Source organism: Malaclemys terrapin, chromosome 2, assembly GCF_027887155.1.
Source record: "Malaclemys terrapin pileata isolate rMalTer1 chromosome 2, rMalTer1.hap1, whole genome shotgun sequence".
NCBI lineage: Eukaryota > Metazoa > Chordata > Testudines > Emydidae > Malaclemys > Malaclemys terrapin.
Genome location: NC_071506.1, coordinates 201,630,534 through 201,651,491, shown reverse-complemented (window position 1 = coordinate 201,651,491; position 20,958 = coordinate 201,630,534). Strand labels below are relative to the sequence as shown.

Here is a 20,958-nt window from a genome sequence, read left to right as displayed (position 1 = left end):
ACATTTAGGTCAGTTTAGGTCTTTGAGCAGTTTTGTTTTTAAGCAATTAATTTATTGCATTTGTTCAAGTTATATTATACAAAACTGTTTATTACAAAAACATTCCAACAACTGGAGTCCCATGCCAAATTAGAAAAGACCTAAGTTTCAAAAGGTATTTTGATAGTTGTATCGTAAACAAAAGTGTTACAGTCATATTTAAATAGCTGATCCCCTTTTTCCTTTAGTATTCTTTGTTATTAATGAAGTTTAAAATTAACATTTTAATATGACTACATACATGCAGTGCTATCCACGCATGTGCAGAGACAGGAATGGAGCAAGTTAGTCATTTGACTTCCAACAGTACACTGGAAAAAGCTATAGCAATGGCTACCCTATTCAGGAAATGCTGACATACGGCTATACTATACTGAAAAATATAAATAAAGCTTTTCTTAAGAAACATAATACAAGGCAATTCATTAAGAAGTTTAGTACAAAATAATAAAGCATAGCAAAATTGACATTACCTCTTTCTGTTGTCGCTCCAGTTCTCTCATACGTATGTCTCTTGCTTCTGCTCGAGCAGCCCGTTTGGCTGCAAGCCTTGCTTCTGCCTATAAGTTAATTGAAAGTAATAAAAGTTAGGCAGTTTTTTAATCACTTAGCTTTGTAAAATATGTTTGAATACCTGATTCAAGAGTTTCCCCACAAAAACAGATCCTGATTCTAATAAACAGCTTGTACATATTAAAAAAAAAATTATTTGACAGCAAGCAGCAGTTGTAAGGGCAAGAACAAAACCACAAAAGGGAGTACATATCAGAATTTTTAAAGATACCACAAAACATTTACAACTGAAAGCAAGTGTTGATAAAGGCCTAAGCCTACAAACACTAACAGATTTTAATTTTATACACATGAATAGTTCTATTGCCTTCAATTAAGACTGTTCACATGCATTGTGTTAAGCACAAATGTGTTTGCAGAACCAGAGACCCAAGTTAGCAATGTTTTGAGTTAAAACATAAGCAGTAACAAACACAATTCAAAGACCTTACAACAGATGCATACCATAGGCCAAAGCCCAAATCTCATTTGCAAGGATTTATAAAAAAACAAAGCTTAGTATTTAGGGGGAAATTACCAAAGTCAACTATTATTGAAAAATGCAAAATTCTTGGAGGAAAAGGCACAAGATGAGTGTCCCTGCTGGAGCCCTAAATTAAATCCCCATTTTCCCCCATTTTATTCCTTACCCTTATGGACAATACACTGTAGCATGATTCTAGATGAGTAATGGGGTCTTTTTCAGACACTTAATGCCACTTCTGATTTAATCAGAAGGGTCAATGAATGATGTATTGATTTTCAGGAAGCTAGAGGCTTAGGAGTAGAAATCAAGTTCAAATTTCTTACATTGTTGGATAGTAACATGAAAAAACATTATTCTTACTGTATGCCAGGTTTATCATCACTAGAAATCCCAGACATATCATTAATTGTTTAATGTACAGTTAATTGCTTATTAGGAACTGAAAATAGGTAATTAATTGTATCAGACAAATAATATGGTTAGGATTTCTAGTAATAAAAATTAAGTTTCTTCATATATCAAAATTTAACATTTAACAACAAAACTAACAATTTAAAGCTGAATAATAAAAGCTATCATTCATTCCATGAAGGGAATTAGGTAAATATGAAATGTCTCAAATTAAATTAATCTGTGGTTAACATTTTATTCCCACTCTAATTTTCCCCACCTCTCCCACACCACTTAACATTAACTCCAAAGTTTCCAAGGGATTTTATAGTATAACAGTTAGCTCTTTCCCCTGCAAATGGCATAAAAATACCAGTAGTTACCATGCGGTAGTCACTATTTTGCTGACAAGACACCCTATTTGTAACATTAATCAGATGTGGGACAATCTCATTTTACACTAATTTGTGTGGTTTTAACATTAATATAAATTAATATGAGTTTTGTGTTCATTAAACATTTTGTCTCAAATGTCAAACCTTCAACTTCTTCTAAATGTAGGCAAGTCTAAAAACAAGATGTAAATTGTTATTGGATAAACTTTTACAGAGTCACAGCAAGCTTGATAATTATATATACTTTTAAATAAAGAGGTGATGTATACATGTTTTAATAAAAATTAAATGTGTAATTGACAATGTATCCAAGTTATGGGCTCAAATGTAACTTTTCAGAATGCTGAAGTGAGAAAAAATGGTGCACCTCTCTTTATGGGTGGGTTATAAACACCAGAAAAGTGATTTATAAAGGAAACACCAAGAGAGAATGTTGCTGAGTGCAGCTATATGATCTGAACAGGACAGAGTTATTTTTGGGAAATGGAGTTTAGGTGACCTTTGTACATCTGAACCCACATGGAGTAAAGTTTTTTGTTCGCAGTGGTATACATGAAAGTATTGATCAACTTTCCCCTTGCCCTCAACTCCAAGCTTCCTTCTACATCTGAAGCTGACATCTGCCAGAAATCAAGCGACAGTACTACCACCCAACACATCTCAAATCTTATGGACTATTATTAAATCAACTAGTCTAAAAGTTGTAGACACCAGATAATTATGTTCATGCAACTTATTCTCAGAGCCTCTTAATGCTGTAAATCCAGCATTGGCAAATTCAGAAGATGGATTCTGCAAGATACAGATCTCTCTCGGTGAAGTCACTAAGTGTGGTTCTTCAAGATGACTGCCTCTATGGAAACCCATTTTTAGAAGACAGTTCCCTAGAGCACTAATTTAATTTTAGCTGATGAAATCACATGCGCAAACACCCTGATGCGACCTGCCAAAATCTGAAGATTGAAAAGGGGACAAGGCCACAAACGCCACTCAGTTCCTTCCACTAATTCAAGAATCAATATCAAGATTCTAAAGAAATGGAGAAGGTGGGTGAGGAGTATGAATTATAATCTGAAGAATTACAAATTATCTGAAGAATTATAATTAGAACGGTTATTCCCCTGGTTTCTTCTTCAAGAAATGCTAAGTGCTAATATGATTCCCCACTGCTGTGAGAACAAGCAGGTGGGTACCTGAAGAATATTAACTAAATAGAGATTGCAGGACTGTTCTCCAGAATTGGGCATCGAACCTAGAAGCAAAGTCAAGGGAGTAACAGACTACAAAATGACAGTGATGGAAACACTACTAAGGCATGCAATCAATCAACATTACTAAGGCATGCAATCGAGGCACCTCTGGACTTGGTGGCGTTTGTTCTGATATTTTCAGATGCTTGAACTCCTATCAAGGCATAACAAATTAGTATGATTACTTAAATCCATTCAGACAAACTTCTGAAGAGACAGACTAACCCCTGGACCCACATGCCAGAAATTCTTAAGGAGACTTACAAATGGTTAATATTTAAATAATTAAAGGGCCTTCTCTTCAATTCTAGAGTGTGTCGCCTTATATCTTCAGGATGTGAATGAGGTTTAGAGAAAAATACAAAAAATTTATAGCCGGAGATGGAAGTTAGATCACTTTAATAAGGAGTTTAGGATGGGGACGTAGGACCACTTTATCCTTATGAAACTGTGAAAGGGAACACTGTGGTGAGGGTAAGGGTCGCCATCAAGGCTTGGATCTCACTAACCATCCATGCAGATGTTACAGTTGGGAAGAACACCATTTTCACAGAGTGACAGTTCAAAGAAAAGTCAGACAGGAGGTCAAATGAAGGCTCCGTAAGTCTCATTAGTGCAAGGTCAAATTCCATGACAGAATTGGATGTGGCTCATATGTCAGAGGAACTATATGGACAATGCCTTTCAGAAACCTGGTGACTGTAGGATGAACAAAGATAAGTCCTATACTGGAGAAAGAAATACCAAGATGGCAGCCAGATGGAATGAGACAGCTCAATGAAAGTTCAGACTGTTTAAGGGACAGCAAAGAGACCAAAACTGAACAGATAGAAGACTTCTCTTGGTTCCTTTTCAGGAAGGTCAAATAGAGAATCTCTTCCATTTCATCATGCAGATTTTCCTGGTGACATTTCCTGCATCTAAGAGGCTTTTTAGACATAAATGCTCCATTTGTTAAACATTCATGACCACTTTTATTGAGTGGATAAGAGTTAAAGAGCTTGTTAGTACTAAACCCTCAAACCAGTATTAATGAAATGGGTCTTCAGAACCAACTCTATCATAAAGAGTTTAAAGCAGACCTCCCAATCCTTTCAGGTTTTTGCAGTGAAGGCAAAATGAATAAACATTTGTCAGAATTATGACTAATTCAATCACTGAATATTGTCAGTGACCAACATGGTGATATTGCAAGGAAATCAAGTTTAAAAGCCTATACTCTTGAAGGTCTTGGTCATGTCACCACTAGACTCCACAAACTCAAAAGCCATTGTGAAAAAGCATGGAACAGCCTAATGGGGCTGACAGCAAGTGAAGGGATAAACACAACAGAGCTATGTTCACAATGGTTCAGGCAATGAAAAAGCAAGGATATTTTGTTTTGTAAACTATTTATTACAAAATGACTAAACACACAAGCTGAGTGTATGCTCAATGAGCTTTTACTTTTGTCTATTGGCTGCACCTTCTGATCCAAAAATCTTAGGACTTATCTAAATGAACATTTAGTTTATGGCAAGCCAGGATGTGAAACTACACTGCGCTAGCATGCTGCAGACTAACTGTCCCTGCGGACCCTGCTGATGTGCATTAAACTGTTAATGCCAGCAGGGTTCACACAGTCAGTCCACAGCAGGCTAGATTCACACCTCAGCTTACCGCAAACTCAAGATTTCATGTAGACATGGCATAAGCTTTTATATAAAAAAAAAGTCTCTAGCCATTATGGTTATAAAATTGAAGTCTGCCTTGGTCTGCTGGCAGCCTCAAAACAACAGCTCTAACTTAAGTATGAACTACTCATATGCTAAGAGTGTGACCGTTCTGAAGCCAAATTTTAATGCCAGCATTGTTATTGCTGAGAAAAGCCTGCAAGGAAGGACTGGAGAAATCCTATTATTAAGATCAGACCAATCTAATGTCTCATCTTATTTTGTCATAATGAAAAACACAGTTTGAAAGAATACCATCAATCTCATCACTGTTTGTAGATGACTTTTAGCAGGTGGTAAATAAACTGAGATTAAAAACAACAAAGACACAGTGGAGTCTTGTTCTAGTATAATATACATACACACACACACAAAAAAAACCAAAATGTTATGCAACTCAGAAACAGAGAGTCTACTGTGTCCAAGAGAGAGGGGGGAGGAGTTGATGGAGACAGCACCAATTATGGGCCACCAGAGGATAGAGGAAGGCATAAGGGGGACCATAAGGGAAGATAGGAACAGACATAGGTCAGGACTAGAGGGATCAGTGACTAGATTACTAGATCGCACTGTTGCCAGGCGACGGCAGGTGTATGTAATTGGAGACTCTTTACTGAGGAGATTGGACAGGCCTGTGACCAGGGCGGACCCAGAGAACAGAAGGGTGTGCTGTCTACCGGGCGCAAAGATACGCAATGCGGACCTGCGGTTGAAAAGGATCCTAAAAGGAGCAGGTAAGAACCCCTTGATAATCCTTCATGTAGGAACAAATGACACGGCTAGGTTCTCGTTAGAGAGGATCAAGGGAGATTATGCCAGGCTGGGAAAGACTCTCAAGGAGATAGAGGCTCAGGTTATCTTTAGTGGGATTCTGCCTGTTCCGAGGGAAGGGCAGCAAAGGGCTGATAGGATTGTGAGGATAAATAGTTGGCTAAGGGAGTGGTGCTATAAGGAGGGCTTTGGGATGTATGGCCACTGGGAGGCTTTCGGGGACAGACACCTGTTCTCGCGGGATGGGCTTCACCTGAGTAGGGAAGGAAATAGACTGCTGGGAGGGAGGCTGGCTCATCTTATCAAAAGAGCTTTAAACTAGGAAGTTTGGGGAGATGGTTGGGAGATGCACAGTTAATCTCCACGCCAGTTTCCAGTATTGAAAAGCTGAGTGTAATAAGAGGAGACATAGCCGGGGAGATGAGATTGGACATAGGAAGGACAGGGGGGACGAACACAAAGAGGCCCGCAACATACAGTGCTACTAATGGGAGACAGGCTAAACAACATACATTAGGGTGTTTGTACACCAATGCGAGAAGCCTAGGTAATAAAATGGAGGAATTGGAGCTCTTGGTCCAAGAATTGAAACCGGATATCGTAGGAATAACTGAAACGTGGTGGAATGGCAGTCACGACTGGAATGCAGGTATGGAGGGGTATGCGCTGTTTAGGAAAGACCGGGATAAAGGTAAAGGTGGGGGGGTGGCATTGTATGTCAATAGTGAAATAAGCTGTAAAGAAATAATAGTGGATGGAATAGAAAACACGGAGTCCGTCTGGGCGATACTCAAGCTGGGTAAAAGGACTACTAGAGCCTCTCCGGGGATAGTGCTTGGGGTGTGCTATAGACCGCCGGGATCGACCAGGATATGGATAAGGAACTATTTAATGTATTAAGGGAAGTAAATACTAATAGAAACTGTGTAATTATGGGGGACTTTAACTTCCCGGATATAGATTGGGGAACAAACGCTAGTAGCAATAATAGGGCTCAGATGTTCCTAGATGTGCTTGCGGATCAATTCCTTTATCAAGTGGTAGCTGAGCCGACGAGGGGGGAGGCCATTTTAGATTTGATTCTGGTAAGTAGTGAGGACCTTGTTGAGGAAGTGGTAGTGGGGGACAACTTGGGCTCCAGTGATCATGAGCTAATTCGGTTTAAACTAAATGGAAGGAGTACAAGAATTAAGTCAAAGACTAGGGTTTATAATTTTAAAAAGGCCAATTTTAACAAATTAAGGGGACTGGTAGGGGAAGTGGATTGGGCAAACGTATTAAGGGATCTAAAGGCAGAAGAAGCCTGGGATTACTTTAAGTTAAAGATGCATGAGCTGTCAAAGGCCTGTATCCCCAAAAAGGGAAAAAGATTACTAAGCAAGAGATTTAGACCAAGCTGGATGAGCGACCGACTCAAAGGGGCGATTAGGAAAAAACAGAAAGCGTACAAAGAGTGGAAGAGGGGAGGGATCAGTAAGGAAACTTACCTTAGTGAAGTCAGAGAATGTAGAGATAGAGTGAGAAAGGCCAAAGGCCATGTAGAGTTGGACTTAGCAAGGGGAATTAAAAGCAATAGCAAGAGGTTTTACAGCCATATAAATAGGAAGAAAGCAAAGAAAGAAGAAGTGGGACCGCTGAAGACTATAGCCGGAGAGGAGATTAAAGATAATCTAGGCATGGCGCAATATCTCGATGAATATTTTGCATCGGTGTTTAATGAGGCCAATGAAGGTATTAGGGATACTAGCACCGTTACAGAGGGGCATACAGGATGGGGGATTACCGCATCCGAGGTAGAAACAAAACTAGAACGCCTTAATGGGACTAAGTCGGGTGGACCGGACGATCTTCATCCGAGAATATTGAAGGAATTGGCGCGGGAAATAGCAGGCCCATTAGCAATTATATTTAATGAATCTGTAAACTCGGGGGTGGTCCCGTTAGACTGGAGAATAGCCAATGTGGTTCCTATTTTCAAGAAAGGGAAAAAAAGTGACCCGGGTAACTATAGGCCTGTTAGTTTAACATCAGTAGTGTGCAAGGTGCTGGAGAAGATTCTGAAAGAGAAACTAGTTGAGGACCTTGAGGTTAATGGCAAATGCGATAAATTACAGCATGGTTTTACGAAGGGCAGATCGTGCCAAACGAATCTGATCTCCTTCTTTGAGAAAGTAACGGACTTATTAAATAAGGGAAATGTGGTGGACCTAATATACCTGGATTTCAGTAAAGCGTTTGATACAGTACCCCATGAGGAATTATTGGTTAAAATGAAAAACATGGGGATCGAAATGAAAATCCAGAGGTGGATAAGGAATTGGTTAATGGGGAGAATGCAGCGGGTCGTATTAAAGGGTGAATTGTCGGGTTGGAGGGAGGTTACTAGTGGAGTGCCTCAAGGTTCAGTTTTGGGACCCATTTTATTTAATCTATTTATAACTGACCTCGGGACCGATTGCAAGAGTGGGCTGATAAAGTTTGCGGATGATACGAAGGTGGGAGGAGTTGCAAACTCGGAGGAGGACAGGGATATTCTGCAGGGAGACTTGAATGAGCTTGTGAATTGGAGTATCAGAAATAGGATGAAATTTAATAGTGAAAAGTGTAAGGTGATGCACTTGGGGATGAATAATAACAATTTTAGTTACAAGATGGGGACGCATTGGTTAGAAGTAACGGAAGAGGAGAAGGACCTAGGGGTCCTTGTGGACCGCAGGATGACTATGAGTCGACAATGTGACGTGGCGGTGAAAAAAGCCAATGCGGTCTTGGGGTGTATTAGGCGAGGTATATCTAGTAGGGATAGGGAGGTCCTGCTTCCGTTGTATAAGGCGCTGGTGAGACCTCATTTGGAGTACTGTATGCAGTTCTGGTCTCCCATGTTTAAAAAAGATGAACTCAAACTGGAACGGGTGCAGAGAAGGGCGACTAAGATGATCAGAGGAATGGAAAACCTGTCGTATGAAAAGAGACTAGAGGAGCTTGGGTTGTTTAGTCTGACAAAGCGAAGGCTGAGGGGGGATATGATTGCTATCTTCAAATATATCAGAGGGGTTAATACAAGGGAGGGAGAGGAATTATTCCAGCTTAGTACTAATGTGGACACGAGAACGAATGGATATAAACTGGCCGTGGGGAAGTTCAGGCTTGAAATTAGACGAAGGTTTCTGACCGTCAGAGGGGTGAAATATTGGAACGGCCTTCCGAGGGAAATGGTGGGGGCGACGGACCTGTCTGGTTTTAAGATTAAGTTGGATAAGTTTATGGAGGGAATGGTTTAATGGTAAAACATAGTAGCCAAGGAAGACCAAGCAATGGTACATGAATAGCATAATGGCCAACAAGGGTCAGGTTAGAGACTCTTGCCTATATGCTCGGGGTATTACTGATCGCCATATTTGGGGTCGGGAAGGAATTTTCCTCCAGGGTAGATTGGCTGAGCCTCTGGAGGTTTTTCGCCTTCCTCCGCAGCATGGGGCAGGGATCACTAGCAGGAGGGTCTCAGCCGATTGAAGTCACTAAAACACAGGATTGGGGACTTCAACGGCAGAGTCCAGGGAAGGGTTTCTTGCGGCCTGCATCATGCAGAGGGTCAGACCAGATGATCATAATGGTCCCTTCTGACCTTAAAGTCTATGAGTTTCCCAAATAAAACCAATGAAAGATTACTCTAGGGCAACTTCTTTTCAATGTCTAATTTCTCTGCACCAATTTTCTAAAAGTTGAAAATAACATGTTTACTTTTGGTATACCAGTCAGGCTATCTGCAGCCACTTCAACAATTTTCTTAACATAAGGATTATTTTGTTCTGCATTTTTATTATTTGTCCCTTTAACTCATCAGTAAGGTAAAGATTTTGTCACCCTTATTTTTAGTAAAAGAAATGGACAGGTTGCGGGCAACAAACAAAAATTCATGGATGCCCATTACCTGGGTTTTTACTAAAAATAGGGGGTGGGGACTGACACCCGACACCCAGGAGAGAAACTAAACAGCTTCAGGGTCCTTGACAGCTTCAGCCTTGCCGCCCCAAGGCTGAAGCAGAAAATGTTACGAAGGGTCTCTGAAAGTCACGGAATCTGATCTCCGTGACAAAATCTTATCCTTACTTATCAGCATCAGGAAACCATTGAGGAAACTGGATGAATCACAAATCATCCAAATAATTAGATTAAGAAATTCTTATTCTTGCTTTAAAATGTGATTCACAAACACGCTTTAATACCCTATAACCACATAGACTCAAACAAGTTTATGGTGATCCAGAAACATTATTAAGGCCTGGTCTACACTACGACTTTAATTCGGATTTATCAGCTTTAATTCGAATTAACCCTGTAACCGTCCACACAACGACGCCATTTAATTCGATGTAAAGGGCCCTTTAAATCGATTTCTGTACTCCACCCCAACGAGCGGAGTAGCGCCAAAATCGATTTTAGCAATTCGAATTAGGGTTAGTGTGGCCGCAATTCGATGGTATTGGCCTCCGGGAGCTATCCCACAGTGCATCATTGTGACCGCTCTGGACAGCAATCCGAACTCGGATGCACTGGCCAGGTAGACAGGAAAAGCCCCGCCAACATTTGAACTTCATTTCCTGTTTGCCCAGCGTGGAGAGCACAGGTGACCACAGATACCTCATCAGCACAGGTAACCATGCAGGCTGATAATCGAAAAAGAGCACCAGCATGGACCGTGAGGGAGGTACTGGATCTGATCGCTGTATGGGGAGAGGATTCAGTGCTTGCAGAACTTCGTTCTAAAAGACGAAATGCAAAAACTTTTGAAAAAATTTCCAAGGGCATGATGGAGAGAGGCCACAATAGGGACTCTGAGCAGTGCCGCGTGAAGGTCAAGGAGCTCAGACAAGCCTATCAAAAAACAAAGGAGGCAAACGGTCGCTCCAGGTCAGAACCGCGGACATGCCGCTACTACGCCGAGCTGCATGCAATTCTAGGGGGGGCTGCCACCACTACCCCACCTTTGTTCGTGGATTCTGGGTCGGGGATAGTCTCGACGCCTGAGGATTCGGCCGATGGGGTAGAGGAGGAGGAGGAGGAGGAGGATGAGCTTGCAGAGAGCACACAGCACTCCATTCTCCCCAACAGCCAGGATCTTTTTATCACCCTGACTGAAGTACCCTCCCAAGCCAGTACCCAAGACTCTGACCCCATGGAAGGGACCTCAGGTGAGTTTACCTTTTAAAATATAAAACTTGTTTTAAAAGCAAACGGTTTTTAATGATTACTTTGCCTGACTTTGCATTCGCGGTCAGTTCAGCTACTGGAAAAGTCTGTAGCTACTGGAAAAGTCTGTTAACGTGTATGGGGATGGAGCGGAAATCCTCCAGGGACATCTCCATGAAGCTCTCCTGGAGGTACTCCGAAAGCCTTGCCAGAAGGTTTCTGGGCAGTGCATCCTTATTCCCTCCTCCATGGTAGGACACTTGACCACGCCATGCTTGCAGCAAGTAATCTGGTATCATTGCCTGACAAAGCCTGGCAGCGTATGGTCCCAGTGTTTGCTGGCATTCAAGCAACATCCGTTCTTTATCTTGTTGTGTAATCCTCAGGAAAGTGATATCACTCCTGGTAACCTGGTTGAAATACGGGAACTTAATTAAGGGGACAGAGGTGGCCGTTCCTACTGGGCTGTTTGCCTGTGGCAGAAAATAAATCCTTCCCTGCAGTTAGCCAAGCGCAGATGGGAAATTGGCCCTGAGTTTTTCGCGTTTGGCTAGCAGGGATCTTCCCTGTTACCAGCCACGCGGTGGGGGGAGGGTACCGTGATCATCCCAGAGAATTCATGGCGAGGAGGGGGGGGGGGGCGCGGCGGGGGGGGGGGGGTAGTTTGGTGCCTGCAGGGATCTTCCCTGATACCAGCCACGCGGTGGGGGGAGGGGTACTGTGATCATCCCAGAGAATTCATGGCGAGGGGGGGGGGTTAGTTTGTTTTCTGGTGCTGCTGAATGTTAACAGAAAAACCGCAGCACTCTACTTGCCTGAAGGGGCCCAGACAAGCCCCACCACACTGCCCCCCCCCCCCCCCAACTGGCTGAGATTGGCCAGGCTTCTGCAGCACTCTACAAGCTATGCTTGGTATGTGGGAAAGCACGGCGCAGAAGCTTACCATGGCCGCATGCAAGCCGAATTCTGTTGCCCAGACCTGTGATCTCTAGCAGCAAAGCCACAGGCACTCAGCATTAAGAGGCAAAATGCGACCTTGCACAGAAATCACATGTGCTATGTAATGTGAACAGTGTTGGTCACCGTGAAAGAGTATAAGCATTGTTCTGCAAAATGTAGCTTTTAAAACAATTCTCTCTTTTTTCCCCTCCCTACAGCAGCTGCAAATTCCTCAAGCCTCCCTCCTCCATCCCGAAGGTTATCACAGATAAGGCGTCGTAAGAAGACGACGCGGGAGGACATGTTTTCTGAAATTATGCAATCCAGCAGGAGTGACAGAGCTCATCTGAATGAGTGGAAGGAAACAGTTTCAAAGTATAGGAAAGAAGTCAGTGAACGTGAGGAGAGGAGGGACCAACGTGAGGAGAGGAGGGACGATCGAGATGAGAGATGGCGGCAGGAAGACCAGAGGATGAAGGATGCAACGCTGGGGCTGCTCCGGCGTCTGGTGGAGGTTCAGGAACGGCTGCTGGAAAACAGACTGCCGCTTCAGCCCCTGTTCCACCCTCCCCCCTCCCCATGTTCCGTATCCTCCTCACCCAGACGTGTAAGAACGCGGGGGGGGGGAGGCTCCGTACACCTTCCCATTCCATCCCAGTAGACAGCCCAAGCAAAAGGCTGTCATTTTTTTAACCTTTTCTTTGTGGCTTTTTCCTTCCCAGCAATCCTCCTCCCAAATACCACCCGGGTTCCCTCCCTCTTTTTCTAATCTATTAATAAAGAATAAATGATTTTTAAATGATAGTGACTTTATTTGGTTTGAAAGAAAGCTGGGGGAAGGGGCAGGGTGGGTTCCTTACAGAAAATCAGTCAGTAAAGGGGGAGGGTTTTCATGAAGGAGAAACAAACAGATATTTCACACGGTAGCCTGGCCAGCCATGAAACTGGTTTTCAAAGCTTCTCTGATGCACAGCGCTTCATGGTGTGATCTTCTAATCGCCCTGGTGTCTGGCTGCGCGTAATCAGCAGCCAGGCGATTTGCCTCAGCCTCCCACCCCGCCATAAAGGTCTCCCCCTTACTTTCACAGAGATTGTGGAGCACACAGCAAGCAGAAATAACAATGGGGAGATTTCTTTGGCTGAGGTCAGAGCGAGTCAATAATGAACGCCAGCGACCTTTTAAACGGCCAAATGCACATTCTACCACCATTCTGCACTTGGTTACCCTGTAGTTAAACAGCTCCTGACTCCTGTCCAGGCTGCCTGTGTATGGCTTCATAAGCCATGGCATTAAGGGGTAGGCTGGGTCCCCAAGAATAACTATGGGCATTTCAACATCCCCAACGGTTATTTTCTGGTCCGGAAAGTAAGTCCCTTGCTGCAGCCCTTTAAACAGAGTAGTGTTCCTGAAGACGCGAGCGTCATGAACCCTTCCCGCCCAGCCCGCGTTGATGTTGGTGAAACGTCCCTTGTGATCCACAAGTGCTTGCAGCACCATTGAAAAGTACCCCTTGCGGTTTATGTACTCGGTGGCTTGGTGCTCCGGTGCCAAGATAGGGATATGGGTTCCGTCTATTGCCCCACCACAGTTAGGGAATCCCATTGCAGCAAAACCATCCACTATAGCCTGCACATTTCCCAGAGTCACTAACTTTCGTAGCAGCACCTGAGTGATTGCTTTGGCTACTTGCATCACAGCAGGCCCCACAGTAGATTTGCCCACTCCAAATTGATTCCCGACTGACCGGTAGCTGTCTGGCGTTGCAAGCTTCCACAGGGCTATCGCCACGCGCTTCTCAACTGTGAGGGCTGCTCTCATCTTGGTATTCTGGCGTTTCAGGGCAGGGGACAGCAAGTCACAAAGTTCCATGAAAGTGCCCTTACGCATGCGAAAGTTCCGCAGCCACTGGGAATCGTCCCAGACCTGCAACAATATGCGGTCCCACCAGACTGTGCTTGTTTCCCTTGCCCAGAATCGGCGTTCCATGGATAGAATCTGCCCCATTAACATGATCTCCAAAGCACCGGGGCCTGTGGTTTCACTGAATTCTGTGTCCGTGTCCATGTCCTCATCATGCTTGTCGCTGCGCTGCCGCCGCCGCTGCCTCCTCTCCTCGTTTTTCTGGTCCTGGCTGAGCATAAACTCCACGAGAACGCGCGAGGTGTTTGCAATATTCATGAGTGCTGTCTTGACCTCAGCGGGCTCCATGCTTGCCGTGGTATGGAGTCTGCAGTGTTCACCCACCCAGGAAAAAAGGCGCGAAAATGGTTGTCTGCCGTCCGTTGCTTTCATGCAGGGAGGGAGGGAGGGAGGAAGTGAGGCTGTACCCAGAACCACCTGCGACGATGTTTTTTGTCCCATCAGGCACTGGGATCTTAACCCACAATCCCAATGGGCGCGGGAGACTGCGGGAACTATGGGATAGCTATGGAATTGCTACCCACAGTGCAACGGTGCAGAAATCAACGCTAGCCCCGGTACTTGGACGCACACCACCGAATTACTGTGCTAGTGTGGCCGCACTCATTTCGACTTTATACAACCTGTTTCTCAAATCCGAATTATCTAAATTCGGATTAATCCCGTAGTGTAGACATACCCTAAGACAGACAGTTAAAGGATTAATGTTCTAACAAAGTGAGTCTGTGGTGCAGAAGGGTAAGCAAATGTGCAAGGCTTGCTTTTTAACATCCGAAAGCAAATATAAGAAATCATCTGCGAAGGAAAATGGGTATATGTCCTTTTTAAAAAAGTATTTTTTATATCTTGTATTTGGCTATGTGACTGATGTTATTTCTAAGAATACACATTCATCTGCATGGATCTAAGCAGAAAGAATTGGAATATCACATGAACTGGAAATGCTCTGATTTTTCTAGTGGAATTGGAAATCAAAAAAGGGACATTGCCTACTGTAAATCACATCATCTTAAAAAAGTGTTTAAAGTAGTTCCAGGTATTTCACTTGCCTTTGAATCCCTCTACCAATTTTGTGTTTTTACACACAACAATTTCCTGTCTTTCTTTTTTAAACGCTCCTATTACTGTGTGGAAAAAATACACGGTGTGCTGTCAAATACATAAAGTGAACAATGTAGAAAAATAGGGAATAAAATTTTCTCTACTCAATTACAAAAAAAAAAGTCACAGTTACAGGTATCAGTAAACAAAAAAAATTAGGTTGAAGCCTGATTTTTAAATTGACCTTTAAATGTGCCTTTTAAAGTACAGGTAACCCTTTGGTCCTTTGCATTTTTGCACATTTTAATGGCCCACAAGAGTTAATACCTAATCTGAGTTTTGCTCAAATAAATTTTGTAGTTAAATTTTAGAACAAGTTTTGGAATTAATGAGTCTCTGTTTGAATTTTTTAGTACACACTGTGCTCTGGAAGAGGGTTACCAATAATAGAACATAAGAGAAGCTGCAGCTATGCCAGGCAGCTGCTGGTGACAAACTCCCAGCTTGGTGTAGTGAAGAGAATCCCTCCCCCGCCCCGCTCCTTCAGAAGCTTCAAGTATCCAGCAAAGAGATGGAGAGAAGGATGGCGGCAGAGTCCCAGCAGCTAAAGAGACCATCATAACTAGTCCCAGGAGTGGACAGGAAACAAACAGCAGCAGATTCCAACAAGCTGCTAGCTCCTATGATGGAAGTTTGACAGAGTAAAGAAAAACACTCTAGTCTATTCCAATAAACCAGCTGGCTGATACTAAACTGGATCTCATCCAGACTGAGTAAACTATGCCAGCGACCCTTCAATCTACCAAAAGCACAGCTCTTTTGCACCTGCTGAGCCAAAAGTTGAATCTTTCTTTGGTAATGTCAAGGTGGCCCAATGTATGGTTTCATGAGCCAGGGGAGCAAGGAGTAGGCTGGTTCCCCAGAGCCACTATTGGCATTTCCAACATTGCAAAAGGTAATGCACCAGTTGGGGAAGACTATTCCTGCATGCAGCTCTTTGAAAAGCTGTGTGTTCTTAAAAATGCAAGCATCACGTCCCTTCCATAACTAGCCCACATTAATATCAGTGAAGCATCCTTGGTGAACTACTATTGCCGGCATAACTATAAAAAAAATATCCCTTTGTTGTACTGAATAGCTAGGTGGGCTGATGCCAGAATAGGGATATGTGTGCCATCTATTGCTCCACCAGGGTTTTGGAACCCCAATGCTGCAAATCTATCCACTATTCTCTGTACATTACCAAGAGTCATAGCCCTGTGTAGCAGGAGGCACTTAATGGCCCTACATGCTTGGATGACACAGGCCCCCACTGTGGATTTACCAACTCCAAACTGATTTCCCCACTGACCGATAGCAATCTGGTATTACAAACTTCCAGGGCGTGATTGCCACTCATTTCTCCAATATCAATGCAGCTCATTTTGGTGTGCCTGAACTGAAGGTCTGAGATAAGTTTGGTGCACAGATCCAGAAAGTGGGCTTTTGCGTCTGAAAATTTTGCAGCTACTGCTGGTCTTCTCAAATATGCATTATGATGCAATCCGACCAATCAATGCTCATTTCTCAGGCCCAGAAGCAGCAATCCACCAACTGCAGCTGCTCCATGAATGCCCGAAGGAACCTTGCTCTGCATCTTCCTCATCACACTCCCTGTTGTAGTAGTACTCCTTCAAGTTCTTCAAACATACAAGAAGCGTACGTCCTGCATTAGCAATGCTCATGATAATTGCACTGAGCTCTACTGGGCCCATGTTTCTGCCAAAGAGACCAAGAAGGAAAAAAGGTGCACGAGACTGTGGGAGTTTAAAAAAAATAAATGGGGAAAGCATTATATTAAGGGACAGAGAAAGTGGCATCGTGGGAACTTGATCCCTAGCTCCCAGAAATCCCTGGACAAATAGCTAGAACCCTGCAAATCCATGGATATCGGCTTTACATCCACGGATACAGTTGTATTGTCAGCATGTTTGCAGATCGTGGATTGGATGCAAATATAATGAAATTCCTGCATGTACTTCCAAGAGACACGAAGTCCTCCTCCCCCAAAAAGAGAGAAATGTGATATAGACCAACACACACAGCGAAGTCTGCCTCCCCATAGAGACTAAATATTCACTCCGCCCCCACTCCGCCATATACATAGAAAAGGGAGGTGATAAATGAAGACAGGCTGCAAAAATCCCCATGCTCCTATCGCCACAATTAAGCAGCCAAGCAATTCAGGAAACTTCACCCAACTTCAATATTGACGTATCAGGTCAGTTGGAAAGGGAGGCAGATGCTTCTGCAAAGTAAGTCGGTATAGCTTTCTCATTCAGCACACATTATAATACCATACTTGAGCACATTACCAAACCGGGAAACCAGAAAGAGGAAGCAGTAAACCAACCGATACACACAAGCCAAAACCTCATTACTTACTTCAGGAGATCTGGACTTCAAAGCAGACTACAAAAGTCTCTGAAAGGAGATGTAGAGACATGATGGAACAGCAAGCTACTCAAACTTAAGACAATCGAGGAGCAGTGGGACAGAATATAAGACATTTTTACAGAAAAGGGGGATACTCAGCTCATTGATAGCATTGACCACAAGTCCTTGAACATCTTAATATAGTTCCTGAAGCTCTTCAAAGAAGCATCAGATGTGCTAGAGCAGTCATCACAGCCCACTCTCCACTTGGTGCCCATTTGGTACGAAAGGTTGAAAAAGTATCTCCATTGTCTACCACTGATGTAGATAGTCGAAATCTACACAAATCCCAAACCTTGCCATGTCTCACTGAAAAGTTTGAAGTCAAGAGACCAGCGGTTTTCCTGCACCAACAAATGAAGGGAATTAAAGTTTTCACTGAAGAGGAGAGAAGTCTTTATCACTTGGGGCGGCAAAAACCCTGGAGCCGGTCCTGAGTGGTTCTCAACCTTTCCAAACTACTGTACCCCTTTCAGGAGTCCGATTTGTCTTGCGTACCCCCAGGTTTCACCTCACTTAAAAACTACTTGCTTACAAAATCAGACATAAAAATACAAAGTATCACAGCACACTATTACTGAAAAATTGCTTACGTTCTCGTTTTTACCATCTAATTAGAAAATAAATCAACTGGAATATAAATATTGTGCTTACAGTTCAGTGTATAGTATATAGAGCAGTATAAACAAGTCATTGTCTGTATGAAATTTTAGTTCGTAATGACTTCACTAGTGCTTTTTATGTAGCCTATTGTAAATCTAGGCTAATACCTAGATGAATTGATGTACCCCCTGGAAGACCTGTGTGCGTCTCCAGGGGTACACGTCCCCTCGTTGAGAATCACTATTTAGAGTATGATCAGTTTCAGTGAGCTCTTTATCAGCATCTCACACTGGATGATGTATATAATTCCCTAGTCTAGGAGACTCTGATCAATTAAAAAACCCAAGCAGCTCACTACAGGAACTAGTACTCATGGCATTTTTTTCCTCAACATCACTGGTAACATATTGCACCACATGCAGCAAACAGCCTTATTGATTGAGACCTAAGTGAGGCATTAAATCAATGGAATATTGCAGACCACAGCAAAAAGTGTTGAGCAGGAAGCTCGGGAGGGGGGAGCAGCAATACTTTGAAGGATAGAGCTAAAATTCAGAGGGATCCTCATAAATCCGAAAACTGGGCTATAGATAACAAAATGAAAATTCAACAAAGGCAAATGTAAGGTTCTATACTTAGGGAAGAAAAACCAAACGCACAAACAAAGAATGGGGAAAAATTGGCGTGGCAGCATAACTGCTGAGAAGGATTTTGGAGCTATGGTGGATCACAACCTCAACATGAGTCAGCAATGCACCACTGCTGCAAAGACAGCAAATGTAATTTTAGGTTTCATTAACAGAGGCATAGCATGCAAGTCACAAGAGGTGATAGTACTGCTCTATTTGGCGCTGTTTAGGCCTCAGCTGGAGTACTGTTATCCAATTTTGGTCACCAATGCATAGAAAGGATGTAGAGAAACTGCAAAGGATCCAGAGACGAGTGACAAAGATGATCAAAGGGATGGAATGCAAACCAACAAGCTCCCAGTGGCCGCAGTTCGCCGTTCTCGGCCAATGGGAGCTGCAGGAAGTGGCGGGGGGCTGTGTCTGTGGACAGTGAACCTCAGCAAAATGTCTCATGGCCCGCAATCAGATTACCCTCATGGGCAGCATGTGGCCAACAAACCGCAGGTTGCCCACCACTGGTTTAGACACAACAAATCCTGCATGTTGGCAGGGGGTTAAACTACATGCGGTACGTTCTAACCCTATCGTTCTATGAGATTAGCTAAAGTGAATGTTAAATTTGCAGTAAATTTTCACCATATATAAAAAGGTTGTGAGTCCCGTTATTTCACATATGGCCATGGCAATCTGTTTTTATCAATCATATTTATTAGGTTGTCCATAAATATTGCTTATCCACCTTTATTTTTGCATTTTCCTATTGTTTTCTTATAAAAAAATCCAAGAGATGTAGCACAGGTTGTGGAGCACTGATGTGGTACATTTAGCTAAGGATACAGATAGCTGTGTTGTGCATTAGTTGCAGCTTCTTTAAGTTTCTTATCTAGACCAAAGTAGAAAAAGTTGCCATAGTCCAGCCAACAGGGAATGAATTCTAACCACTGTGGCTGTTTTTATTGTGTCTCCCAGGCATGTACTGAGCCTTTTTGTTTGCTGGAAGTAAAGAGAGGCCCCTCCAGTGACTGCTGCTTTCTCTATAGTCCTTAACAAGTCCAGCAGAACTCCCAAAAGACATTTGCTCTTGACTGAGGAGAGTTGTAGCATTTTCCATCTCACTGAGGACTTGCCTCCTCTTACCTCACTTAGGCCTTTCTAGGTTCCATTTTAAACCAGCTGCTCTTTATTCAGGCTCCAATCGGTGTGTCTTCAATGTATTATTGATAGTGCAGCCCATACCATCATATTATTCCCTTAAGGGTTGTACATAAATGTTAAAGGATTGAACCCTGGCTGAAAGGCTGTCAAATTTATTCAGTGTTCTCAAGTAGGATGAAAATTCCTCACAACAGGAAGTCACAGGGTTAGAGGTTGAAAGGAGATAAGCCGAGTCCAAAAATGGAGTACTTGGTCTACTAGTTAAAGTTGGAAGAATTTCTTTTCAAAATTTGGTGAGTGCTATAGTTGTGAAGGAATATCTGCTGGCTTTGGTCATGACAAGACCCTCATTTTATAAAAATTCCTTATGCTGTAATCTGTGAGATTTACATGACAACTGCAGATGAGTTACTATTTCCAGATTAGTTTATCAAAATCAAAGAAAAGAATAGGTGCATAATTATGTTTTTAGAGTTTGATTACACTACAGCTAAAGACAAAAATCATCATCAAATGGTGAAGGAATATGGAGGCAAATTAATAACTATTTATACTGCCTGCCATATAAAAATGCCATGCCCTAATTTTAATTAACTCTCACCAAGACTACATTTCACATGTTTTACATACTCAGTTGAAATGGTTTCATATCAGTGCCAGCTCCACACTAATAAGACACTTTTCAAAGCAGGAAGAAAAGGTACAGAAAATCTTATAATACAGTCAGTTACTTTTTGACTTAAAGCCCTACTGTGTAAATTATCTGTAAACATAGCATGCAAACACACACAGACTTGGACACATTAGAGAAATCAAACAGATTCAAACAATTACCGGTAATCAGTCTATCAATAGATCTAAAGGGGGGCTGGGCATAATTAAAGAAGTCTGGCAAGAGACCGTACTATTAAAGATAGAAAATTAGGAAATTTACTCTCTCATATCCAGAACTCCCAGTTTTCCTCAGAAAAAAAAAAAAAAAGAGTCAAAACCTGACCAAAAAGTGATTTTTCCACAAAAATTATATCCAAAATTCAAGAGAAGTAAAAACACAAAGTTCTAATTTTCAGTAAGATTTTAAGCATCCTAAGTACTCTGATGTTACCTTGACATTTAATCTGTGCAACTAACCTCCCCTACAAAACTGAAGACAGACAAGTGGACTACTTGTTCATTGTGTAATCTTGCATAAGTTAATCTTGTTGTACCAGTTTTACTTTCTGCAAAATGGGGATAGCATTATCCACTTCTGTAAAGAACTTTGAAATCACATTAAAGTTCTTATAGTGCCAAATATCATGGGAGATATATTTTAATACATTTCTCACAAAACCTAGTAACTTTTAAAAATATTGAAGTTATTTCAATTAAAATAACTGAATGGTGGTTGGTGCGCTTTGCCCTTTTAT

The 20,958-nt window shown here is 42.5% G+C and overlaps 1 protein-coding gene across 16 annotated transcripts in view; it reads right to left on the bottom strand.

The window, feature by feature from the left end:
- LRRFIP2 (LRR binding FLII interacting protein 2) overlaps positions 1 to 20,958 on the bottom strand; it is a 171,230-nt gene that overhangs the window by 101,168 nt on the left and 49,104 nt on the right. For all 16 annotated transcript variants that reach the window (XM_054019398.1, XM_054019396.1, XM_054019400.1 and 13 more), the window contains one exon: positions 513 to 599. In XM_054019398.1, coding sequence (XP_053875373.1) covers positions 513 to 599 — 87 coding nt within the window. The remainder of the gene's footprint in view (positions 1 to 512; positions 600 to 20,958) is intronic.